Source organism: Carettochelys insculpta, chromosome 3 (assembly GCF_033958435.1).
Source record: "Carettochelys insculpta isolate YL-2023 chromosome 3, ASM3395843v1, whole genome shotgun sequence".
NCBI classification, from domain to species: domain Eukaryota; kingdom Metazoa; phylum Chordata; order Testudines; family Carettochelyidae; genus Carettochelys; species Carettochelys insculpta.
In genome coordinates this window covers 91250907-91266410 of record NC_134139.1, presented here as the reverse complement: position 1 = coordinate 91266410, position 15504 = coordinate 91250907, and the positions used below count along the sequence as shown (strand labels likewise).

General features: G+C 45.7%; 1 protein-coding gene across 2 annotated transcripts in view; it reads right to left on the bottom strand.

Moving 5' to 3' along the window:
• The window catches only part of TFB1M (transcription factor B1, mitochondrial), a 57884-nt gene extending 49815 nt beyond the window's left edge, over positions 1-8069 (bottom strand). Inside the window, exons 1-2 of one of the 2 annotated variants that reach the window (XM_074990347.1) lie at positions 7869-8069; positions 5250-5404 (exon numbers count right to left, since the gene is read on the bottom strand). In XM_074990347.1, the coding sequence (XP_074846448.1) occupies positions 5250-5379 (130 nt within the window). In that variant the 5' untranslated portion in view covers positions 5380-5404; positions 7869-8069. Of the gene's footprint in view, positions 1-5249; positions 5405-7535; positions 7679-7868 lie in introns of those variants that run through there. The other variant, XM_074990348.1, reaches the window with a different exon arrangement.
• Between the last annotated feature and the right edge of the window lie 7435 nt (positions 8070-15504).

Below are 15504 nucleotides of genomic sequence, written 5' to 3'. Positions count from 1 at the left end.
ATACCAGTGTCTGGGAGCAGAATCTGCAAAGTCCAGCAGCCATGTGGTTGGGGGGTGGGGGGGGCCAAGCCCACCATCCGCATGGTGGGCTGAGGTGGAAGGGCAGTCCTGTAAAATATAAAGCACGGGAGGGAGGGGGAACTTTCTTGCCATCCCCTCATAAATCCTTCATAGCTGTAAGGTTGCAGGGGAGGACCTGGAGAGCTTGCCAGCAGCATGGTGGGAGGCGAGTGGGTCAGGACGGCACATTAGCTGCATGGAGGAGGAGGCAGATGGAGAGCCCGCCAGCTTCATGGTGCAGTAGGGAAGTCCTGGAAAATTTAAATGGACAAGGAGCAGTGTGATAATGTTAAAGGGACAAAATTCACGAAAAACTTTCCATGCTTCTTCTAGGCTGCAAAAAGAGACATCAGCCTCTTAAGAATACCAGAGTAATACTCTGTGGGCACCGGGCTGGAAAATTTGCAGGAATGCTGTGTTGTGCCATGATGCCAGGTTACTTACTGGTGACTTGGTGTGGCAAGGTGTGCTACTGTGGAAGCCAGAACAAATCAGGCGTCCCTAAAAACCTTGTGAGAAAAATAAAGTCCCTGATTGAGATCTTTATGTAGATCTCCAAAAAGAATAAGCGCTCCACCCTCAGAAATATTAACAAGCTGTGCCAGGGGTCCTGGGCTGTAGCTGCATAGATCCACCTCATGCCACCTGCAACCCCCTTGTAGTGGTTTAAAAACTATGCTCAACAGAAGTAACTCTCTACCCCAACCCAGTCGCAACTCGCATGTAGCAGTTTAAAATATATACTCACCAGAATAGTCCACTCTAACATTGCTGGACTCCGGAGCATCCTGCAAGGAGGGGACCGCCTCCATGGTGATGAAGAGTTCCTGGACAGTGGCTGGATCAGCTTCCGTGGTCGTCTACTGACTTGGTTGCTGACTGGCATCTTTCTCCTCATTGGTCTCCATCTCCTCACCCTTGCTGCTCTCACTGGAGACCCAAACCGTTTCTCCTGAGGAGCCCATGCAATTCTTGGCAACTGTACTTGGATCCTTATGCAGAATCACATCAAACTGCTCATAAAAGCAGCATGTTTTGGTAGATGACCCAGATCGCCCATTGGCTTCTTTCACATTCTGATAAGTCTGCCTGAGCTCCTTGATTCTGACCTGGTACTGTTGAGTGTCCCTGGTGTAACCTTTCTCCAGTATGCCCTGGGACATTTATGGGTAGAGATCCAATTTCTTTTGCTGTTTCACAGTTTACTCAGCACAGATTCATCCCACTCTCCTGATAGCTCCATGCTGGGGCTCTTTTGTGAACCTGAGAACTCACGGCTTAGATGGGGTGTGCTCCTGAGATCTGTTAGCCAGGGTGACCAGAAAGAAAATGAATTCAAATTCTCGGGCTAACTGTTACCTAATTCCTGCATACCTGGAGAGCAGCGGAGGTGAAAGCAGCCAGAACAGCTACATCTAGGGCATTGTGGGATACCTCTGGAAGCCAATAAAATCCATTTAAAATAATGCTGTTTCCACACTAGCATTAATTCAACCTTTTAAATTCAAACTTAGAGTTACATCTTCTGAGAAGAGTGGGACAAGAAAGTTGACTTTAGCACCCCTTAAAATCAACTTAATGATATTTGCAGTGAAGACAGCCACATTACAAAAAAAAATCGATCTCGGTGCCTTAAAAACATACTTTGTGCTCTAGTGTACATAAACCCTCTAGTGCTAACTGTATTCTGTTAAGTATAGAATCTATTTTTAAAGCCAGAAAAATAATTCTCTCACAAATAAGACAGTACAGTTCTCTTTATGGAAGATAACTCCTATAGCATAACACCAGTCTGCTCGTTTTAATGGAAATTCATTACCCAGTGACTTTCCTGTGTATATATGAGTGTAGAATTCTGCTTTTCAGCTCTTTATATTTTTTTCAGATTTGTACTACAGTCTTCTAATTTAGTTTTATGATGAAAAAAATCATAGGAATGCGTGGAAAGAACTTAGTTAAACTGTAGAATTTAGTTCCAAAGAAATATAAAATGAACACCAATTGAGAGGCGCAGTCTCATAAGAAGCAGCAGAAATAGCTGAGATAAAAGATTGGGGAAGTCAGGAATAAGAACCAGGAAAGATAAGGACAAAAAGGAGAAAAGACAGCTGTGCACAAATAAAGGTTTAAGGGAGTGAGACGCAAGAAAATCTGTACAAAAGAAAGTGAAGAAAACAAGCACTAGGAGGTAGAAAACAAACAGTTGGGGCATAAAATGGAAACATTTCAACAGAAGAGAGTGGAGGACAACCAGACAAACACTCACACCTGGCAGATCAGAGTTCAAGTTCCCACTAAGTATGAAGATTTGAACTGGCTTCTCCCATATCCTAGCTGGGTATTCCTGCTATTGGATACAAGGGGACAGAGGCACCACAGCCACCATCTCTGTTTTGGGCAAGGCCTGATATACCAGATGTGTCTCAACAGTGAAGCAGGCATGGAATGCCTATTTTGTGAATTCTGCCAGGGCTTCTGTGTGAATTAGACAGTAAGCTGGTCAGTGGTATCATACTGGGTGCATGCCCATCAGCAGAGATGTAGATGCATTGGAGACTCTACCTGTGGAAACTTAGATACTTAGGCAATTTAAGCACCTATAAAATTAAGCAACAGCTGAGCAAGGGTTTTGAGAATTTAAATTTTGGGTTTAGCTGTCCAACTGCCATTTTAGGTGCTTGAGTTCCCTCTTGAGAATCTCAACCTTAAAATTTGTCAATACAGTAAACTCTTCCATATCCAGCATTCTATCATCCAAAACTTTCAAATATCCAGCATTTTAACCATAATCAATTTTAGTTAAGCTTTTCGTAAGTACAGAGCAGCGAAAATAAACACATAAATACAGCAAACAGTGTAAGTTTACAGTGTACAATACAACTATTGTTGGTAAATGAAGTACTCTGCCTATATTTTTGTTTGTTTCTTAATATCTGATTGTGTTTTTCATTAGTGTTATCCATTGCTAGGGTATACCTCTCTATTACCCAGAATATTTGACCATCTAGCAACCTCATGGTCCTGTGGCTGCCTGATATGAAAGAGTTTACTGTATTTGGCAGGGATGGGGAAACCAGGGAAGAGGTGAGCCATGTCACTAATCCTCCATCTCAGTGGAATGCAAGACTGTTGTGACCAAGAGTCTCCAGCGACAGGATGGTTTTTTTAACTACGCTTGCATAACCAGATTATGAGGGTATGCCGATTGAACTGTAACAGTGCTTTGATTGGCTGTAGTGGCAGCACACGGCTCTCATGGTCAATGTTACACCTCATTTCATGTACCACTGCTTTATAGGCATGTCACTTACAGAAATCAGATCAACTATGCAGACAGAGTGCAGTAGAATCTGGCAATAATGCGTGTGGGCCATGGTAAACAAAACATCTTGCCGCCCACACACAGAATCCTGATGGACCTTATGTGACCCACAGATTGCCCATGACTGATAAATGGTGTTGATCCTGATTGACTCTACATGTTCCCATTTCTCTTAACTAATTTTATTGCACCTTCCCTTAACCTGAGTTAATTTTCCATTTGAAAAAAAAGCCTTAAAGCAGAGGTGGCCAACAAGTGGCCAGCAGGACAGAATCGGGGTTGCCAAGCATTTTTATTCATCATGCAAAGCCCCGCAGCAGCAGCAGCATTTTACCTAAGCCAGACAAAGTGAGCGTGGGGTGTAGTCAAGCTGGGGCAGGGGTCAGCAAGCTGCAGCTCCGGAGACACATGCAGCTCTTTAAGGAGTTACATGCGGCTCCAGAAACTGCTGCTGCCAACTCCTCTTGCGGCTCGCTGACCTGCTGCAGCTGAAATAATGGAACGAAATTTAGTTGGTTTAGCAGCTGGCAAGATGGCGGGAGGGATCCATCCATTAAACCCATTAAACTTAGCTCTATGATTTCAGCCCAGCAGGTGGGGGAAGTGAGCAGAAGAGCTAGGGGAGCGGGGGTGGCCAAGTCTGCCCCTACTGGAGCCGCACAACCCCGCTGAGGAGGCGGCATGGGGGAGGAGGTGGCTGCAGAGGAGCAGTGGTAGCACACATAACTGGAGGAGCAGTTAAATCCTAGAGATGGGAGGGTGGGTGTGGGCCTGAGAGGTGTTCAGCCTGGGTACGGAGACAGGCAGTATGGCACTGAAAGGGGTTAAACCTGGGTATGGGGAGCAATTTGGGGTGAGAGGGATTAAACCCAGGGATGGGGGGGGGTGGTTTGGGGTTGAGGGGGGTTAAAATTGGGGATGGGGGATAACTTTCTAACTCGTACAAATCAGCATGTGCGCTGTTCTTAAAACAGGGGTGACGAAGTACGGTTTACGTTGTTTATTAAAGGACTGTCTCATATTCACACACATTGCATCTCCTGAAGTATTAATTTTGTAACTGAATTTGAAAAAAATGTGTCTTCTAGCTATTTTGGTTGCAGACCTTGCCTTAGAGTAATAAAATATCAATTTATGCTGCATGTTTCTATTTTGAGTGATTATGCTGTTTTGTGTTCAAACCCTGGAACATGTAAAAAATTGCCATTTGGCCCCCTATGCAAAAAGCATGGCCACCCCGCCCTAAAGGGTTTCACAAGCACGCTGTGCAACTAATGAACAGTAGAACCATCTCAGAAGTCAGCAGAAAAAGAGAAACAAGTTGAAGTCAGCAGCATATGTAATGTGAAATACAATCACAGTAAACTACACCACCTACCAGTCCTAGTCAGAATAAATGCTAAGATGTACTATATTTCTTTTTATATCCTATTCATGCAGGGAATGGTCCTCAGAGTGTCCCATTTTTGAGACAAAGAAAGTTATCTGACTAATCGCCTCCACCCTACAATTCCCTAAGAGTCTCTGGTAGCGTTTGAGAGGAATTAATTTTTACAGGCACTGGAACAGCTCCAAGAGTGAGCTGACTTTTGCATTTCAATAAATTCAATCTTCTGTTACATATAACTTCACTGTACCCTCCAACTCCCCCTTCCCCAGCATATACTTTGCATACAAAATTCAATCTTTGAGCATTTTCAGGTGAATGTATTTGGCATTAAAATATGTTTTAAACGTACCAGAATGCCTTTGAGGAAGATATGAGTCTCCATGCAAATAAATATAGACAGGGCTTACATTCTGAAGAAAATTAATAGGCAGTTTTAGTTAAAATTTTAAGAGATGCAAGATTAAAAAGTCATCTCACCTGTTAACCTCAAATCCAGGAGAAAATTCTGAGATAGCTGCTTTTGTGCTCGGAGATTAAACAGTTTAATAATCTCTCTAACAGTGGGTAGAGGTGGTAGACGTAAAGCTACCTTTCCTGAAGCAGCCATTGACCAAAATAGTTAATTATGGTTCCTAAAAAAATGGGAAATAAAAAGTGAACTGTAATCAAATCTGCAGTAAGACAAAATTATATATTTAAGAAACCAAATGGAATGAATATAGGACTAAAAATATTTACTTACTCTGACTTTAAACGAATCTATTGCTTTAGAAGCATATACTAAAAGATTTACAACCTTAGATCTCAATTTGCAAATACATATATATGCATTTTAAATTTAAACACAAAAGTTTCATAAAACTTTAATGAATTACTCAACCCTTTAAAATAGAGTATTGTGTGCAGGACACGTAACTAGTTCTCCCTCTCTCTCCGGCTGGTTAGGATAACAGATTTTAAATGACCCCCGCCACCTCCAAAAGCAGTGTTACTTAACAGTCCATATTTTGACAATTACATCTATTTTTTTAAAAAAATGGAAGCACTGATTTTTACACCCTTCAAAAATCAGTATAAAGCTGAACATGGTAAATGTGTTTAACTCCCACCCCAAAAACCCCACCTCCTTCCTCTGAAACATTTTGTGATGAGAGAAATCATTTGCCACATAAGCTGCATGTTTTGATAGGGCTGTTAACAGTTACCACCTGGAGCAGTTCCCTGTCCACAGGGCCCACTATGGGCAGGGGCACACCAATGCAGCCAGAGCAGCCCTCATCTCTGGTGGGCCTGGGAGCACCACAGAAGCTCCAGCTAAATCAGAACAGCTCTTGCCCTCAGCAGTCCCTAAGAGCACCATGGGTGGGGGCTCTCCCATCACATATGGAGCAGCTCCCATCACAGTGGCTCCAGGACCACTGCCAGGCGGCGGCAGCAGCGGCAGGGGGGGGTAACAACTGCAGCAGGTCCACAGCAGCTCCCTGCTGCCATAGCCCTGGGAGCACCACAGGTGGAGGGAGCTCCAGCCCAGCTGCCCACCTCCCTTAATTGGTTAACTGGTTAAATTAAACATTTAACCGGTTATCTACTCAAAGAGAATTTTATCTCACTACTTTTTGATCCCTCTCATTCTGAAGCTCTGGATGATAGGGAGCCTGGCTTCCACAGACATTGCCAAAGTGTGCCCCCTTCTCAGACACACTGCACTAACTTAAGGGTTACACAGTATTGTGCAGCAGAGTCTTTCTGGATCAGCATGCAATACTTCACTATGATCATCTGAGGAGCCTTGGAGATAAGAGGTCCCAGCATACAATGGCTTACTTGAAAACAAATGGCTTTCTGTCTGGAGCACAGAAGAGCCTATATAGCTCAACAGTTGTCAGACAGTGCTTCATGAACCTTAAATGGTCTGCGAGATCATTTTAATTGGTTCACCAAGACCAGCATTAGACTTGCTGGGGTCCAGTCAGGCAGTCAATGCCAGAGGGCTTTGTCCACACAGGCCTTTGGCTCAGGCATAACTCCAGCCCCAAACTCCAAGGCTATGTCTACACTAACCTCTCCTTTCAAAAGCAGGATGCTAATGAGACACTTTGGGGTATGCCATTGAGGCACTGCAATGAATATGCAGCACCTCATTAACATAATGGCAGCCACAGCACTTCAAAAGTGCAGCAACTGAGCACCACTTGTCTACCTGGGATCCTTTTCAAAAGCACCCCCATATGTCGAAATCCCCTTACTCCTGTTTGCTTATTCCTGTTTGGTTGTAGGAGTAAGGGGATTCCAATGTGTGCAAGGTGCTTTCGAAAAGGACCCCAGGTAAACGAGCCACATTCAATCAAAAGCAGCAATTTTAAATTGCCACAGCTGCCATTATGCTAATAAGGCAATGAATAGTCATTGAAGTTAATCAGCATATCCCCTTAGGAACGGGGGGGCTAATGTAGAGATAGCCAAACGCTCTGGGTTTTCTCCCCATAGGCCTCAAGGAGCTTAATTCCAGCCTCATTGTGCCCCATCCGAACCTGGGCAACTTTTTTGGCTCGGGCAGCGACATGGGGGTCACGTACTAATTTGGTGATCACAAAAGAGTCGTGGGGCAGCTACGGCCTCCGCACAGCCACAGCATCCCCACACTGGAGGGCCCTAACCCGCTCCCCGGTCTGCAACGCCGCTGCCCCAACTCCTCGTTATGCGGAAAGCCCAGCGCAGGCTCTACCGCCTGCGCACTTGCAAACCCGGCCCCACGGTCCTCACCCCGAGCGCTCCACCCCCGCCTCACACGCCCGGCCAGGCGGGAACGGACTTTCCCAACCTGCCCCTCGGCCCGCGCGCTGCCCTATCCCCATGTAGGGCCCGCCCCTAACAGGTGCTTAGCCCGGTGATGGGAGAAAGGCGGGCAACCGCCATCAGGGCAGAAGGGCACGTGACGAGTCACGCCAAAAGCGACAAATCGGCCTTGTGCCCCACCCCCCAACAGGAGGGACCACGCGGTGACGTAAACCCGCGGCAACGCAAGAGAGAAGCGGGGCGGGCGGACGCACGCACGCACGCACGCACGCATGGAAGCTGTCTTCCTCTGTAACTTACCGGCTGAGGTCGTAGCCACGCGGGCGCCGGCTGTATTTTTCCCAAATGTAACTTTACTAGCGCGTTAACTAGTAACGAGCACCGCGCGGCGCGGTGACCCGGATGTGTATGAAAGGCAACCAGAAACAGCTTTTGGTCAGCCAGTCGAGGGTGACCAGTTGCCTTACAACGCATGCGCCCGGTGATTCCGCAGAGCAACGAGAGAGTTTCTCCTACGTCACGTCCCTCCTGAGCCTGTCTCTGCTATGGGCTACTGCCGGTTTCCTACGCGTCGTTCGTTTCCGCCCAGCTCGCCGCGCATGCGCTTTCCACTTTCGGGCTGCTGCTGTAGGCGGTGGGCTGGTTCGGGCGGGACGGTGCAGTATAGGTTGAAGCCCTAACCCCGGACTTGCTGGCGCGCCGGGCCCCCATCGCTTGGGCTTTGGGGACTGTGCCATCCCGGAGGTTGGAGAGACACGCCAAGGGGCAGGACCCTGGGCAGAGCTTCTCGTGGCTGGGAGCCGGACTCCCGAGGATGTCCAACTCCCATCCTGTACATAAGCAGCCCGACGTTTCACCCGATGCCATAGTGCGAGCGGGTCCCATGTCAAAACAAGGTGGAAACAAGCCGCTAGCTGAAAGGACCCCCACAGTGGCTGTGGCCACGCTAGCCTCTTCTTTCGGAAGGGCCGTGCTACTGTGGTACTTTGGAATATGCTAATGAGGTGCTACTGGGACTACGCAGTTCCTCCTTAGCATAATGGTGGAACACCCGCCCCCCACGCGTTGAAACTGCCGTTTTCAAAACACGCACCAGCTGTGCAGCCGGGGGCCTTGTGAAACGGCCCCCTGATTTTGAACGTCCTTTCTCATCTCATTTTGGGCAAAAAGGGCTTTCGAAGTCAGGAGGGTCATTTTGAAAAGCCCCGAGCTAAACCGTAGCTCAGAAGTGTCTGCAGGTGGTATGCAAATAAAGCGCCTCATTAGCATATTCCAAAGTGCCGTATTACCATAGCTCTTCTGAAAGGAGGGGCTAGTGGGGCTAAGGCCAGTGTGACTAAACACCCCAGCACCCGGCCTACAATTTGGGACTCGAAGCTGGCTGTGTACCCCTGAACTTTCCTGGCCTCTGCTTGGCTCTTGTCCTAACCAAACAAGCAACAGGCTACAGCAAGCCCCAGGAAAAGAGCTCAGCAATATATTGCTCACAAGCCAATGAAGCCAAAAACTAGCCCCATCTCTAGGTTTGATACAAATTTGGCAACTTCTCAAGCAACCCCTGCACAGTTTTTCCCCTCCCTTTGGCTGTGTGTACACTAAGACAAAACTTCAAAATGGCCATGCTAATGGTCATATTGAAGAATACTAATGAGGTGCTAAATTGAATATTCAGTGCCTCATTAGCGTTAGGACACTTCTGGACGTGGCATTTCAAATGCATGGCGTTCCAATGCTTGTGGCTCAGTGTGGCTGCACAGGGTCCTTTTTGAAAGGACCCCGCACATTTTGAAATCCCCTTATTCCTCTCAGCTGAGGGGAATAAGGGGATTTCAAAATGTGGGGGGCTCCTTTCAAAAAGACCCCCATGTAGCTGCACCAAGCTGCGCATTTTTGAAAGCGGTGCTTTTGAAGCACCACGGCCAGAAGCGTCCTAATGCTAATGAGGTGCTGAGTATTCAGTTCAGTGCCTCATTAGTATTCTTCAGTATGGCCATTAGCATGGCCATTTCGAAGTTTTGTCTTAGTATAGACACAGCCTTTGCTCCATTCTTCATAGTCCCATCCTGGCTCCAACTCTATGTCTTTCCCCTCAGATAAAAAAAGTACATCCGGGCTTGTCAGATAGCACCCATATACACCAAATTGCAGACTGTCTAGAAGAAAACCCGGCAGGTGCAGGGGCTGGTATTGGTGGGAGTTGGGGGGGAGGAGCAGTGGAGCTGATAGCCCCGCTGAGCTCCAGAGTAAGGTGGGAGGAAGCCTTGGTCCATGCCCCCCGGAATGGGTGAGGCTGTGGGCCCTCAGACCAGCTTCCAAGCTGATGGAATGGCAGAGAGGCACAACCCCACGTGAACTGCACAGCAGGTCAAAGGAGCCAGGAGATTCAGCTGCCCTGAAAAATGGGACTCCCCACTTCCCTGCAGGTGTGCTTGTGTGTATATGTGTATGTGGCTGGGCTCCCCCCCTTCCCTCTGTGTGTGTGTGTGTGTGCGTGCGCGCACGCACGTGCACTCGCATGCACATGCCTACTTTAAAAACACCTCCGATGGTAAGTGATGGCTGCAGTGTCATGATGGCACACATCTGAACAAGCACACATGACCTCAGTATTGGTGCACAAGTCAAAACTCACTACACTTGTGGATGAAAAATCTTAGAGGGTACAGTGCCCCATGTCCCAAACCTCTTTCCCCTGACTCCTCACCCACATTCTCCATTCTGACCCAATCACCCTGCACTTCACCCAACACTTACATTTAGGGACGATAAGTTGCAGTAGTACATTGTCTGTAAGAAATTTATTACTTTCACCCCGATCATGAATAAATACAAAGGTTTGGAAAGAGATTCCAATCATAGTGTGTCTCTAAGGATTTGAGAGTACAGTAGGGTCTCAACATTTGCGAGGGTTCCATGTTCAGAACCCACGAGAATGCTGATTTTTGCAAATATGGGGTTGAGGGGGGCTTAGAGCCATGGGGAAACAGCAGCTACGGGCACCCCCCCTGCCTGGAGTCCCAGGAAAATGGGCTTGCCCCAGATTCCCAGAAAGTGGCAGCAGCTGGTGCTCCCAGATGGAACCCTGGGAAGCAGTGGCCTCAAGCAGCCTCTTGTGAATAGTTGAATTTGCTAACATTAAGTTCACGAATGTGAGGCTCTTACTGTATAAAAATCGTCCCCATAACATTCTCTGAAGGTACTCAAGTTTGAGAGACTTTGCAACCCTCAGAAATATTAAAAAGTAAACAGGAGCTAAGAGTACTTACCCATTAGAAAGACGGCTAGTACAGGAGAGACACAGCGATAAAATGGCTGGGTGCTTAGGGCAAGGATTTGTTGCTTCTGCACAGTAACAAGTAGCAAAGGTGTCTGGGAGAAAGTTGTTAGAATTCAAAAAGTGCATTTGCTGTCCTGAGGAGGAATCCACATTTGTGTGTGAAGTCTGGGCCCTACCTGGTAATTTGACCCAGACTACTGTAAAGAAGAGTCTCTCTGACAAGTGTGAAGTGTTACTAAATGGAAGACTAGATGCCGCATGCTGGGGTATTGCCATTCCTCCCAAAACTGGAGAGTTGGAAAAACTAGGAAAGTTTTAAGTATAATTTAAGCTATGTTTGTGATGTGACAGTGTTTGTTTCTTGACGACCTGGGGTCATTCTTTAGCTCTGCTGCTCTTATAGGCCGTGTCTACACTAGCCCCAAACTTCGAAATGGCCATGCAAATGGCCATTTCGAAGTTTACTAATGAAGCACTGAAATGCATATTCAGCGCTTCATTAGCATGCGGGCGGCCGCAGCACTTCGAAATTGACGCGCCTCACCGCCGCGCGGCTCATCCCGACGGGGCTCGTTTTCGAAAGGCCCCTGCCTACTTCAAAGTCCCCTTATTCCCATGAGCTGCTCCCCTTGGTCCACCCACCCAAATTATGCACCTGGGCTAGTGGCAATCTTAATCTTCATTAGGCAGCAGTGTCCCGCCATGTAGAGCCATTTATTCTGAAAAATGTATGAAGTGAGGGGGTCTAAATAAAAGCAGCCAAAGCCACAGTGGAATAAAGATGGCAGTGCTCAGCACTGTGGTCGCTAATGTGCGGGTGTCCTGTTGCCCAGAGGAATGCTCAGCCTCCCATTTGGTGTTTAGTCTCCCTATGCAAGCCACACCAAATATTAGTACTTACAGATGGAATAACTAGAAAGCCAGCAAACAGCTTTGAAAAGAGCGCTAGCGAGTTATCTAGTCCAGAAAGTACTATAGTTGGAAAGCTCAAACACAATTTATCCTGAGAGAGTTACTCAGTTTTCTTAGTGTTATCCCCATTATACAGTTAGGAAAACAGAAGCACGTGTACTTGTATCAAGTTTCAAAATTCACTGCAATCAATGGTAGCTGCAGATATTCAGTAACTTTGAAGATCTGGCCATAAATAACAAAGTGGTGCTCCAAGTCTGGAGCAGAACTAAAAAGATGAAGCAGCTACCTTTTTAGGGTGAAGTTACACTAGATATTTTTATTTTAACGAATTTTCAAGTTTGTGGTTTGTCCAACCCTACGTACCTAAGACTTGATTTCCATTACGTACTCTCCACCGGCAGTTCTTCTTAATTTTCACTGGAGTTAAGAGTGTTGAGCACCTCTGAGAACCATGCCTTAGGGTTCTTGAGTTGTAGACAATTAGGTCTAACTCCCTAAAGGATATCATGGAAGTGAGGCTCCTAAATACTTTTGAAGATCTGGGCCTTCATGGCTTTAACTCCCTCCAACTACAGTGAGAATTTCAGGCACTCAGAAGCTTGCACTGCCACTCCACCTACAAATGACAAAATAAAATCAAGCAAGTGATGTCACAAGTTAAGTATTTGAGTTACAGGACATACTATAGCTAAAAATATGTAAACGGTATTTTCTTTCAATATTTTTCTGTAGTGTTATCAGAGTCCCCTGCTGACATCAGCAGTCATTTGGCACAGTAGAGAAGCACGTTCCTTTCTCTGTGTCACTGTAATGATAGGTTTCAAGGGTCCACTTATAATTTTTCTTTTTTATTTCTTTTCTTGCTGATTGCTTTGGTAGGGTAAGTGAATGGCAAGAAACTGTTTTCTGGAAGTGGAATGTTACATAAAAACCAAAGAGCCTTGGAGAAGTAATGTACCTATTGGTAGTTGGAGGCAGAAAAATAAAGGTCATTGAAGTGTTTCCAGTAAGTAACCCCCCAATCAGGGTAAATCACTGACAGGAACTCTAGGTAGTATTCACTGAATAAAGCCGCTAGCATCAATAACAAATTCCCAATAACACATCAGTAAATCAGTAGATCCCACTAACTTCTTAAAGTCCCAGTATAAAGGGTAAGATGATCGTGGTGGGCCCCCTTCCTGCTGGTATTGGAGTCATTGGGCTTTGTCCTGACTCACACTCATGCATTTTGTACTATAAAAGAGATTTTAAGCATCAGTTATGTAAAGTTCATGGAATCAGCAGACGTATACAGCCAGCAATGGAAATAGCAGATATAAAGGGAAAATTAAAATGCATACTAGTATAAACTTTTTAAATGTTCATATCCAATTGTAAAGACTAAGTCATTAAACTATTTTAAATACCATAAGATTAATTAAGAATCATACAGTAAATTAACATGCCATCAGCTTCATAAAGTAGATTAAGGCTGAAGAAATTAATATCCTTCTGATTTAATAGTTGGCAAAACAACTTCTTAATTAACTGAAAGTATTGAAAAATGTTAGGCTGCTGTTTCCCCTATTTGGTCTATTTACACATAGGCTTTATCTAGACTAGAATTTAAATAAGCTAAATCACATTTTACAGCTCTAATTAAAACCTTCTGAAATGCAGGACACAGCCATCACATGCCAGGAGATGAGCTTTTCCCATAGGCCTTGTCTACACTAGGAACATAGGTGAGTTTTTACCATGTGACATTTACTGTTGTCAGCCTAATACGGACAGGGCAAGTTGTCCAGCTACCTCAGTTTCTCTGGTTGGGGTAGAGCCTTTCATTAAAACATCCCATACTGTCTACACAAGGAATTTATATGACATAACACTTTTTTTTCTTTGTGCAGGCATTCTATAAAAAGGTGTTTTTTTTTTATAGATCACGTTAAGGTCAGGTATATACTAGACATTAAAGTTGATTGTAGGTATGCAATTCTAGCTGCCACAGCAGTTTTGTTTCTAGAATTGACTTATCTACAATCAATTTGCTTGGCCATCCTCACAGAAGATTGATGGGAGAAACTCTCCCATCAACTTTTCTTACTCCTGATATTGAAGAGTACTGGGGCTGACTGTCGACTTCAGATAGTTGGCTTTCATGCGTCTCTACCTGGTATGCAAAATTGAAACTTGGCAGATTAACCCTGACGAGTTCGATCTTCAGTGTAATTAATACGTACCCTTAGTCTACTATCATACCTTTAAATCCCATTCGAAGCAAGGCTTTTGTGGACAAGAAACTTCACCAATTTTGATTTTACAGAGTTTGTGTCTTACATTTACGGATCCCTTGACATCTACCTGTATTCTGGGAGCCTGTCAGAAGTCAGGACAATCTATGTGGAAGCTTTCAAAAATCGTGACGTGTCCCCTGAAAAAAATATGACATTGACTTAGAAGTAATGAGATTTTATATGAAAAGAACTCAACATTTATGTGTCTTCTGGTTTTGAAGTCTTTAGGTGACACAAGTTGTTTTTCTCAAAAACTGAGAAGGCTAGAAAAACTTTTAATTGAATGTTCAGATTTCTATATATTTGTATGATTCCTGGAGCAAGCGTTTTAAGGAAAACACCAAATAGTGTGGTAAAATCATGAGAACTGATAACTCTGTCCCAGGAAAGATAGTGCCTTCACCTAGTTCCCTGGAGTTCAGGCACTATACTGCCATGGCTTTCTCCATGGCTGTGGGCACCCACTTTTGCCATAAGGATTTCTTCAGCCTGTGATGAGGGAATCAGTGCAAGGTGACGTCAGTGGGATTAGCCTTAATTTATATCCAGAATATCATGGACAGGATTGGGGAGAATTACCTGGCTTAGGGCAGCCTATTTAACACTGTGCAAAATAGTGCCCAAAATAGTGGTGTGAGCCAGGAACCTATGGCAGCCAGGGGGAGGGACAGCCCACCCCTGACCCTAACCTAGGCTGACCTCTAACCAGCTGCTCCTGGGGCCACCAGGCCTCAGCCCAGCCCTTGCACAGATGGCCCCGCCACTACGACCCTGGCCTTGATCCTGCTGTTGCCCTGGCCCTAGCCCAGCCTTGGCCTGATCCCAGCTGTCGGGGGGAATTATTAACCTCTTACGGCCCACTCTGAGCCACCCGGTTAGCGCGACCAGATTGCGAGGCTCCCCCTTCTAGTTGTCGGGATCCTCGAGGACCTAAGGTGTTAGGAGAGACGGCAGAGGCCCGGCGACGTTAGACCGCCCCGTCCCTCTGCAGACCGCCCCACCCCTCACCGGCAAGAGGAGCAGGGGTTGTGCACGTACCCTTCCCACTGTATAGATGTAACCTCCCCTGGCAGGCAGTGGCTAGCTCAAGGGGCAAAGGTGGAACGAGGAGGAGGCTTAGGGGTGAAACTAATGTTCTATTTATTTAACAGAGCCAACAACAGGCAAATAAACAACAAACGGTATAAAATAAACACATAAAACAGTTCATAATGATCCTATACACTAACAAACACTTATTATTATTAATATTAAATCCATAAAGGCAACCTGTAAAACTTTCTTTATTTTACCAGAAGGCAAAAAACAAGGTGGTCAGAAATGGACTTTTAAGGTGAGAGGTAAAGGAAGTTTATTCTATTTAGCTCTGAGGGGGAGAAGGGTGCTACTGCTTCTCCTATGCCCTCCGGCCTATTGGGGGACCTTAAGGCTCTGCCTCTGAGGCCCCCTACCAACTGGGTGTTTG